Source organism: Danio aesculapii, chromosome 18, assembly GCF_903798145.1.
Source record: "Danio aesculapii chromosome 18, fDanAes4.1, whole genome shotgun sequence".
Taxonomy (NCBI): Eukaryota; Metazoa; Chordata; class Actinopteri; order Cypriniformes; family Danionidae; genus Danio; species Danio aesculapii.
In genome coordinates, this window is record NC_079452.1 from 28,702,129 (window position 1) to 28,714,223 (window position 12,095).

Genomic DNA, 12,095 nt, shown 5'->3' on the forward strand with positions numbered 1-12,095 from the left:
ATCCCAAGAGGCTTCATCTCAAAATCAAGTCAGCACATTAAATCACTAAATCCAGACCGAGCAAAAGGGCTGCCCAAATCACTCTGGACCCCTCACACCCAGCACACTGCCTCTTTGAACTTTTACCTTCTGGTCGACGCTACAGAGCACTGCGCACCAGAACAGCCCGACACAGAAACAGTTTCTTCCCTCAGGCAATCCATCTCATGAACACTTGATGATAATAATTGTGGAACCAACATCACTACTTGCTATACACTTTATACACATATACACTTATTTAACAACACACTTTACATGCCAATTTGCACATAACACCTGCACTTATAACTCTGTATATAGTAATATAGCTGTACATACACTTGTCAATCTGTATATTAGCACTCACAACTTCTATTTTAAATATATATTTATTATCTGTTTTTTGTTCTGTCTCTGTAATCCTGTCGCACTGTAGAAGCTCTGTCACCAAAACAAATTCCTCGTATGTGTGAACATCCCTGGCAATAAAGCTCTTTCTGATTATGATCTATGTTAATCTGCATTGACACAATCTACATTGTAAAAAAAAAAAGTGCTATAGAAATAAATATGAACTGAATATTATTGTTGACAATTTGGGGAAAAATGGACCAACTATGCAACATCCCATAGACCTGAACTTTTCTGTTAACCTAAAAAAAATAGGAAGGATCACTCCCTGCATGTACATAGTTTTGTTGCTGATGTGTATGTATATCTTATTTTACTTGTTTATTTATTTATTTGTACCCCCCCCCATTTATTTTTTTCCTTGTTTTTATTTATTTACATTTTGTTATTATTATTTTTATATTATGTATAACATTAGTGTACATGCGCACAAAAAATAAAGCATATATTGCTGGAAGAGAAGGTTGCACAGAATTAGTGCTTATATTTATGTGTATTCAGATGTATGATCTCTGACATGTACCTGATGCAAGTGAAAACCATTTGAGAAAACAAAAACGATAATAAAAAATTTGATTTATATTGTTAACAATAAATATCACACAACCCTATTGAACACTTGTGCATGTGCTGATAAACAGCACTGATAAACAGCAGGAGATGCAGAGGTTTACCAAAACCAGACACATTTCTATTTGAGTTTACTGAAAAGAACATTGTGTTAACCTGTGAGATTGTCTGGAAACGCTTCAGCTTCGAGCGCAGTTCACTTTAAACACTGCCAGGAGAAAGCACAGTGCATATCTTCTTGACAAGCACTGAGATAATGCCGCACAATAATAAAAAAAGATTATCTTGGTGATAAAATGCAGCAGACTCATGTCTAATGTCAAAATGAATGATAAATGCAAAAAGTGCACTTGTGAAATATGAATGAGCTGGTAATACGAGCTAAACTCGTCTGAAAATATGACAAAAATCTCATATCACTAAATAAATCACCTCATGTGCTGATGTACATCACAATACAGTATCTTCTGTGTAAATTAAAGCAATTAATTGTTTATATACAGTTGAAGTCAGAATTATTAGCCCTCCTGAATATATTTCCCCACATAATAGTTTTAATAACTCATTTCTAATAACTGATTTATTTTCTCTTTACCATGATGACTGTAAATAATATTGACTAGATATTTTCAAGATACTATTCAGCGGCTTAACTAGGTAAATTAGGGTAAATTTAGGGTAATTAGGCAAGTCATTATATAACACTGTTTTTTTCTGTAGACAATTGAATAATTTTGACCTTAAAATGGTTAAAAAAAAATTAAAAAATTCTAGCTGAAATAAAAAAAATAAGACTTTCTCAAGTATAAAAAAAGACATTATAGGAAATACTGTGAAAAATTCCTGAATCTGTTGAACAATATTAGGGAAATATTTGAAAAAGAAAAAAGAAGGGCTAATAATTTTGATTGCATCTGTATATATATATATATATATATATATATATATATATATATATATATATATATCTGTGTATATATATATATATATATATATATATATATATATATATATATATATATATATCTGTGTATATATATATATATATATATATATATATATATATATATATATATATATATATATAGATAGATAGATAGATAGATAGATAGATAGATAGATAGATAGATAGATAGATAGATAGATAGATAGATAGATAGATAGATAGATAGATAGACAGATAGATAGATAGATAGATAGATATAGGGCTGGCTATTTGATTAAAATTCTATTCATGATATGAGTAATTTTATTTCACGGTAACAGTGTATTTCATGATTTAGTTATTTAAATAGGTAGTTAGTCCACAAAAATCAACAAAAAAGGGTAGTAATAAATAAATCCTTCAGAAATTAATTGTTTTTCTTCGTATATTTGGACCTTGTAAAATATATTAGCGATTTTTGCTATTTTATATTTTAAATCTACTCTTGGCTGAGCTGATGCCGATATCTCTACTGGATTTTTTTTTATTTTAAGTGTAAAATGTTAATTTACAGGAAAATTAACAGAGTTTCCTTTATTAAGGCTGATTTGTACCGCTGCGTTGAGTGATCGACATGACCCACGGTGCCTGCCTTGAACATAGTCCTGCATTTCAGCGTGCTGTTTGTGTAGCTCTGCAATAACACTTCCCAAACGCTAGCTGGCAGTAGGTTATGTTCCTCTCTGTCGAGTTTCATCACGGGTGTTTTGTTTCTTCTGTATGCTACCTTAATGCACAAGTAGCTAAAACTCACTCATTCTGAGGTGGGAACCAGCGGACGTTCAACAACTTTAATCACAATTTAAACACAAAACAAAAGTTTCCATCAGGAGCTCCTTCACGGGGCTTCATACTTGTAAACACTCTCTCCATCAGGTTCACGGCTCTCAACACTGCCAACACTCGCCTCCGATACCAAATTGACCAATCACATAGCTTGCGCTACGCATCCATGCAAGGTGTATTTACAATTTTTGAGAGGTGTACGCCAGCATCCGTGTCAGCCACGCCCGAGGGCTATGCAACCGTGTGAATGCTGTACCGGACCATACGCGTGTGCTTGACAGAAGTATAAATCAGCCTTAAAGCGTTAGCTACTCACAATAACTGAAAATCAGGATTTTATGACCTGATTCCTTAGATTTTGATTAGTGTAACAACAGCCCCTGAATAAAATTTCAATATAACAAAGTCTGAAGGACAAACTCAAGTGCATAATGAATAAGCAATATAACAAAACCCCAGAATCTTAATGCAAACCACAAGACAGAAGCTCATCCGACCTGGTTATCCAGCTACAACCTTGTTTACATCTGATATTAGGATTTTATTTTTAATATTTGATAACAAGTAGATAACTCTAAATATATGTGTAAATAGGGTAAAATTAGATCACTTTAAACACCTTTACTCAATCAGCCTGCTTTCATAGGTAGAAAAAGAAACTTCTTTTACCTTCTTAAAGAAATAGCTTTTTTTGTTTACAGACATAAACCTGCACAGAGACCTTTCCCATAAATCAATTCAGGAAAGTGGTTGAGGAAACAGAAGGATTCACAACCAAAAGCACAGCATAAAAGGTGTAAATAGGAGCAAAAAGATGACTTGAGAGTAAAAACTTAAAAAAAGAAGTAAAAGAAATCATACTTCATGGATTGCTAAGCTTTACTTGGAACCAAATTGGTGCGATTTCTCCAACATTCAAAAGGAAACAGAAGTTTGGACAAGACTTCTGGCAGGATTTGTGCTCAACTCAAGCAGGTTCACAGTAATTAGCTCAAATCAATCATCTGTTGACAAATTCTCTAGAAAACTGTCTTATTAGTGACCAAAAATAAAAGTTCTGTCACTATTTACTGACCCTTGACTCGTTTCAGCCCTTTATGAATTTCTTTCTATAGTCAAACACAAAAGAAGATCAACTGAAGAAAGCTGAAAACCTGTAACCAGGTGACTTTAATAGTAGGAGAAACAAATACTATGGAAGTCAGTGGTTACAGGTTTCAAGCTTTCTTTAATTAATCTTCTTTAAAGGGTTGATACAAGTACAGAATCAGTAAATGATGATGGACTTTTCATTTTTGGGTGAACTATCTCTGTAATAACGTATTTGAAGACACAGACTTCCAGTGGTCCTATAGTAATAAACAAGGGTGGGCAATGGTTTTCGGTTGTTGCTAGATCGGATACGTTTGCGGCCGGAAGTTAATGAGAATTATTTCTATTATTTATTAAATTTCACATTTATTGTATTTTATTAACGTCTACCCCCACCCCAACCCTAAACCCAACCGTCAGAGTAACATAAAAACAGATGTTGTACAGAGTATTATTCATGTTACCTATTAAATTACCCAATAAATTGTATATTTTAACACTTACTCCCACCCCAACCCTAGACCCAACCGTAAGAGTAACATAAAAACAGATGTTGTACCGAGCATTATTCATGTTACCTATTAAATTACCCAATAAATTGTATATTTTAACACTTACCCCCACCCCAACCCTAAACCCAACCGTCAGAGTAACATAAAAACAGATGTTGTACGGAGTATTATTCATGTTATCTATTAAATTACCCAATAAATTGTATATTTTAACACTTACCCCCATCCCAACCCTAAACCCAACCGTCAGAGTAACGTAAAAACAGATGTTGTACGGAGTATTATTCATGTTATCTATTAAATTACCCAATAAATTGTATATTTTAACACTTACCCCCATCCCAACCCTAAAGCCAACCATCACAGTACTGTAAAAATATTCATTATTGTTATACAGTGTCATAAAAAAATGCTGCTTTATTAATGTGCATATTGCACTTCCGGCCGGCCGCGTATCCGATCTAGACTTTACCATGGTTTTCTGCTGCTTCCCAAAAGAGCAGTGAACATCTGCAATAGCTTCAGTGTGGCATTAATCAATGCAACAGAGCTGTAATCAACAAAACGCACACAAACCCTCAGATATCATCATCATCATCATCATCATAATCATCATCAGGAAACACAGAACGCGTATTCTCACCTGTGCGTAATCTCTCTCCAGAGTGGCCTTCTTCTGGCTGTAAGTTCTGCAATTAAAGAAAAGCAGACAATGACTTTCAGGCAACAGAACAACACAAGAATAACAATTAGCCTGTATATTTTAAGTCAACGGTAACGGTGCATTCATTTGCATAAAATTAAACTGAAAATTCAATGACAAATACAAAAAAAAAAGTCGATTGTGGAGGACTATTTCATCCAGAAACTCTATCATGTATGCTATTATTTACCCTGCTATATTAAAGGTATAACAATTATATAGAGAATTTACTCATCATTTGTTCACCTTCAAGTGGTTCTAAAGCTTTTTGAGCTTCTTTATCTTTATTTCTTTATTTTTAAAAGAAGTTATTTTAAAGAATGTTGGAAATTGGTAACAGGAAAAACAAAATACTATGGAAGTACTACTGGTAACCAACATTCTTCAAAGTATCTTCTTTATGTTTAGCAGAAAAAAATAAACATGGAGGATGAGTAAAAGATGACAATTGTTGTTTTTTTTGAGTGAACTGTCCCTTTAAATAGCATTCAGTCACTGTAAATGCCAACATAGTCAACCAATAACATGAAAGGTCTAGATGACATCATCAGAAAAGGAAGTGGGCTTCAGATTTGATGTTGTATTCATTCTCGTCTTTAAAATCAAATTAAATGTTTACCTTGTTACAGGCTTCACACAGGATAGTTAACACAAAAATGACAATTCCAACTTGCTATAAATCTATAAATTCTCCTGAAGGAAATAAAAGAAGATATTTTGAAGAATGTCAGAAAGTTCTAACCATTGACCTCCTCAGTTTTTGTTCCTGTGGTTTCCAACATTCTTCAAAATATCTATGTTCAGCAGAAGAAAGAAACTCATCGGTTTGAAACAAGTGGTGGATGAGTAAAAGATGACACAATTTTCATTTTCGGATCATCTATTCCTTTTTAACACAAATAATAACATTGACTCTACTATAATTAAGCTTTTCAATAATTCCACTTATCACACGTCTTTCGAACAGTCTATTTCACAGCATACACCCTGCAAGCAACTATTGCAAATGCGCACATTGCAATGTCAATGTTGAAAGATTTATTATGCAGAGCATGTTTTAACATAATTCCTACACCATGCAGATTACAACAACATTCACAATCAGACCACGAATATGCATAGAGAATGCAAACACTGTCTGTATTGATTTCAAGCTGAATTGACATCATAAAGTAAGATCATGGGTCAGATTTATGATTTTGGAGTTATTTGAGTTCTTCATCTCCCTCATACAATGCTCAGCATAAATAAGTACACCCCTCACAGGACTCTCTCTTAAATTCATATCTGACTTCTACATGATGCTTTACATTATATTTGTGCATGTGCATTAGATTAGTCAGTACCAAAGCCAAAACTGGAACTAATATAAAAAAAAAATCCTGAAGATCACAGTCCAAAAATTAATATGTAAACTAAAATTAGACGCAACTAAAACTAAAATAGGAAAAACTAAATTTAATTTTTAACAGGAAAAAAAAATAGAAAAACATAAACATTATAACATTTAGTTTAGTTTTTTTTATTAAATGGATTATCTTTCTATTTCTAAACATGTTTGGTGATCAAAATCTTATTTTAATGAATATAAGGGTTAATAAAGTAGATGTGTATAAAGGCACCAAACACAGAACAATTAATAAAAATATTCCTTTTCCAAAGAGATGTACTATTTATAACTAGAATAGCAGAAAAATCCAAAGATCAGCTAAATGAATTAAAAAAATAAAATTAATTGACTGTAAACTGAGATTATTTCCAAATAAAAACAGCAGTGTTCCTTTAAAACTAAACACACGTAGATGCAGTGGTGGAAAGAGTACTGAAAAACCACTCAAGTAAAATTACCATTACTTGCCTAAAAATGTAGAGCAAGTAGAGTAAAAGTATCTGTTGTAAATATTAGTATATTAAATATTTTATATTAGTATATTAAATATTAGTATATTAAATATTTTACATTAGTATATTAAATTTTAGTATATTAAATATTTTAAATTAGTATATTAAATATTAGTATATTAAATATTTTATATTAGTATATTAAATATTTAAATTAGTATATTAAATATTAGTATATTAAATATTTTATATTAGTATATTAAATATTAGTATATTAAATATTTTATATTAGTATATTAAATATTAGTATATTAAATATTTTACATTAGTATATTAAATTTTAGTATATTAAATATTTTAAATTAGTATATTAAATATTAGTATATTAAATATTTTATATTAGTATATTAAATATTTTAAATTAGTATATTAAATATTAGTATATAAAATATTTTATATTAGTATATTAAATATTAGTATATTAAATATTTATATTAGTATATTAAATATTAGTATATTAAATATTTTATATTAGTATATTAAATATTAGTATAATAAATATTTTATATTAGTATATTAAATATTTTAAATTAGTATATTAAATATTAGTATATTAAATATTTTATATTAGTATATTAAATATTAGTATATTAAATATTTTATATTAGTATATTAAATATTTTAAATTAGTATATTAAATTTTAGTATATTAAATATTTTAAATTAGTATATTAAATATTAGTATATTAAATATTTTATATTAGTATATTAAATATTTTAAATTAGTATATTAAATATTAGTATATAAAATATTTTATATTAGTATATTAAATATTAGTATATTAAATATTTATATTAGTATATTAAATATTAGTATATTAAATATTTTATATTAGTATATTAAATATTAGTATATTAAATATTTTATATTAGTATATTAAATATTAGTATATTAAATATTTTATATTAGTATATTAAATATTAGTATATTAAATATTTTATATTAGTATATTAAATATTAGTATATTAAATATTTTATATTAGTATATTAAATATTAGTATATTAAATATTTTATATTAGTATATTAAATATGTTTACTAATACTTTGTAAAATGTAAACCTTTCCAAAATACTCAAGAGTAGTGAGTAGTGAGTATTACGCTGTAAAAAGCTGATGCATTTACATGTAATTTGTGGATGTGTGTAAACGTAACATTCTGTAGTGCATTTAGTTATTGCCCAGCAGGCACACAACGTCATAATATGTTAATATTAGGTTAGATTTAGGTTGTGATGTTGGGTGACCAAAATCCAACGTCTAGACAGCGTCTAAGGACAACGTTAATTTTACGTCCAATATTGACGTCAAATTAAGTTGATATTTGGTTTATTATAGGTTGGAAAGTGACCAAAATCTAACGTCGAGTCAACATCTTAAATTAACATCATATTGACGTCAGATATTGACATTTATTTGTCAGGTATGGCAACCAAAATCCAACATCCTGTCATTAGACGTTGATATTTGGTTGTTTTTAGGTTGGACGTTGGACATTGTCGTCCTGGCGTTGGGTTCTGATGTCAACCCGATTTTCATTTCCAAACAAAATGCAACGTCCCCTTGACATTAGGGTACAACGTCAATCTGACGTCATGTTGACGTCCTGTGACTGCTGAGGGGTTGTTATGTTTGATGTTTTCTTTGTCTATTTTTTTTCTTACACCCTTCTCTCTGCTTGTTTAGTCCTTAGGTTTCTTATTGGTTTACCATTCTGTCCATCATCATTATGACAGTGTCGGTTCCACCAATCCCAGGACGAGCCGCAAGGATTTAAAGTCCCGACAGACCAGTGTGTGGTGTGCGCTCTGCCTCGGCGTACCATTTGTGCTCCACGCAATTTGATTGTGCTATGCTTCGGCTGTTTAGTGATTTATTATCTCAGTTTACTGTGGTAATTTAAGTTTGCTTGTTGAACTTCGTTGGCTTTAAGTAACATAATGTAAGCTTTAACCGTTTTATCCGGTTTGTTTTTAGTTTAGATTGATGTTTTGTTTGTTTAGTTTGAGTGTTTTGCCAATTGTGTATTTTGAGTTTTGTAGCTTTAATTAGTTTAGTTCAGGTGTCGTATACACCGAAGATCTTGGTTTTTATTTGTATTTATTTTTGACGCCTAGCTTAGACTTCAGTTTTAAGGATTGTTTTGTTTTGTTAATTTCTTTGATTTGGCTTACACTCGTTGTTTTTGTTTAAAGATAATTGTAAATGTTTATTTCTTTATTTTTCCTCTCCCATTACTGTTACATAATTTTCAACTACTGAGTAAAAAGCTTAAATAGAGAATTGATTCTTGCGCACACATTACACCTCTCTCACTTAAATGTTACAGCATCCCACTAAAACTTCTTAAAAACGTAACAGGGGTTAAGGTAATTTCAGTCGCCATAGAGTAAACATCCGTCATCTTCTCATCAGTGACATGCATCTAAACAGTCTCTGGGTCAATGCGTGTAAAGATTTTGGACATTTTCTTGGACACTTTTAATGCCTCCTAACAGTTTGCTGCTATTATAAATGACCCATGTCTTGAGGTAGTTCATTATGATGTGATTTACCTTCTATGTGTGATTTGATTGGACAGGAATCACAAGACTGATTTTTCTAATCCCCGTAGACAAGAAATAATGAAGTAGTGACTGCAGGTTGAGGGAAAGTAGAGGAGTAAAAGTACCAATACTGCACTACTAATGTACTCAAGGGAAAGTAAAAGTACACACTTTTAAAACTACTTAGTGAATTACAATTTCTGAGAAAAACTACTCAATTACAGTAGTTTGAGTGTTTGTAATTTATTACTTTACTCCACTGATGCTAATGTTGTTCCAGTTATTCAGGAGCTACTATTATAGTTATATTAATGCCACGCACTGCGAGTCGGCCATAGAGATGCTGTTTTTAACATTCTTCACTGTTTTGGATTTCATACCAGAGGGCAGAAAACATCCAGACAACGAAAGGTTTGAGCAATGCATCCATCTCCCTTCACTTCTGCTGTCCTTGTGCATTACAGATGAGTCAAGATGACGCAAAACCATCAGGTTACTGTTTTGCTTTCCAACTCCTCTTCCCATAATCCCATCCCTTCACTGCAGCCTTTGATTTCAATTTAAAATCACTTAAACTCATTGCACATGTGTTCAAAGTCGCAGTGGGGTCTGTTGTATCCTATGGGGGCCGGTTTGTGTTTATGGGATTAGTGTGCGAGTGTGTGTGTGTGTGTGTGTGTGTGTGGACTCGGCGACATTGCTTTTACGCAAGACAGGAATTTCCGCACCTCCCCCTTCCCGCTGAAATACTTCCAAATACGCAGGAAAACCAAACTGCAGGAGCCCTCTGTGGCCCGAGCCCGGCGTCCTATCAAAACAGGCCCAGATGCTTACATAGAGCCACGGTTTATGGAGGAAGAGGTTTCGTGTGGTATGTCACACATGCTTGCTCATCACTTTTCATCTTCTGAAGGTCCACAGGTCAGGTTTCATCCATTTACTCTCAGAAATAAAGGTACAAAAGCTGTCACTTGGAAAGTAACTCAAAGGTATATATTAGTAGCTAATGGGTGCAGGAGCGGATTTATTGATTTGGGCACCATTAGCAATTTCAGCCATGGGGCCTAACAGTCCTAATACAGTATACAGCCTTTGTATTTTTTATTTTACTTTTATTTTTAGCTTGCTGTCTTTTATTACTCTTCATTTGCATCTTAATGCAATGTACATATTTTAAATAATCTGTTTTTCTAAAATAAATCACAACTAAAAATAATCATTTCATTTTAAAAGTTAAATCTTGACCTGATTTGGCTGCTGGACTGATATCCATGATTGAGAGTAGGGGAGACACATTTGCACATATGTAATAATTACATTACAAATGTATTTGTTAGACCCTCACCATACAAAATATGACAGAAAACCTAGGTATTTATTGGGGGTCCCCCGATTTCCTGTGGCCCCAAGCAGCTGCTTACTTCGCTTATTGGTTAAATCCTCCCCTGAATGGGTGCATATTGTACCTTAAAATGTACTATTAGTACAAAAAATGTACAACAATTTACCTTATGAAGGGGTACTGCTTCAGTGTCAGCTTTGGTACCTTTATTTCTGAGAGTGTTTATTATGTATTTGGTAGAAGCTTAGTGGAAATCGATACCAATCGGTACTGAAATTTTAAAGAGGTCCATTTCCTGCGAACATTTGAGCGCTGCTGAGCACGTTCTTAAACATTGCTGATTTGCCGTTGTGTTCACGTGCTAAACAGAAATGACTGTGATTGGCTGTGAAAGTCATCAGTTCACAGAACTCACCGCTGTTTACCGTGTGTAACTGCAGATCCAGGAACACGTGTTTTAAGGCCGTGACTCATCAGCGGATCACTCGTATGTCAGCTTATAGACGTGGCTTTGAAACGCTCCAGTGTCCCTGTCTCTGTGTTTACACTCAGTAAACCCTAACGTATATATATTTTATTGGTTAACGCATTGCCTGCAAATCCAACATTTACCTAGCCTACAGTAACGCACCTTGAGTGACTTCAAAGTCATCATTAAATCATATTAAATATAAAACATTTTTCAAGTCCCACTCCATTTGTCTTGTTTAACTCTGGAAAAAAAAAACATACTATTAAGAAATTGTTTCACGCAGACTTTAAAGGGGACCTATTATGCAAAAATGAATTTAATAAGGGTTTAAACACAGTTGTGTGGCAGCAGTGTGTGAATAAAGCCAGCCTCAAGTGGTAAAAATGCATTAATTCTATTTTTTTTAATAATCACATGTGATAAAAACCGTCTGCAGAAACACTTTGATTGACGTTCTCTCTTTCTAAGTGTCATCAGAAGGGGAAAGCCCCGCCCACTAGTGACCATCTCTCCCTCATTAGCATAAACAGCCCTGAGTGAGAAGCAGCTGTTCAGAAAAGAGGATCTCATATGAATTTACAGCGACCAAAACGGTACAATTAGGATCAAAGTCTAAAAGGGTCAGTTTTAGAGAGTTATAAAACATTATTTGTGTGGCATTTTGATTGGAAACTTCACAAACACACTCTAGGGACATCATACACTTAAGAGCCCTTTAAGAGATAGCTGCGGCATTTTACCTACAAACACTTTG

General features: G+C 32.3%; 1 protein-coding gene across 2 annotated transcripts in view; it reads right to left on the reverse strand.

Annotated features, from left to right (window-relative positions):
* LOC130245230 (F-BAR and double SH3 domains protein 2) overlaps window positions 1–12,095 on the reverse strand; it is a 198,939-nt gene that overhangs the window by 135,608 nt on the left and 51,236 nt on the right. For both annotated transcript variants that reach the window (XM_056477849.1, XM_056477850.1), the window contains exon 3: window positions 5,021–5,066. In XM_056477849.1, coding sequence (XP_056333824.1) covers window positions 5,021–5,066 — 46 coding nt within the window. The remainder of the gene's footprint in view (window positions 1–5,020; window positions 5,067–12,095) is intronic.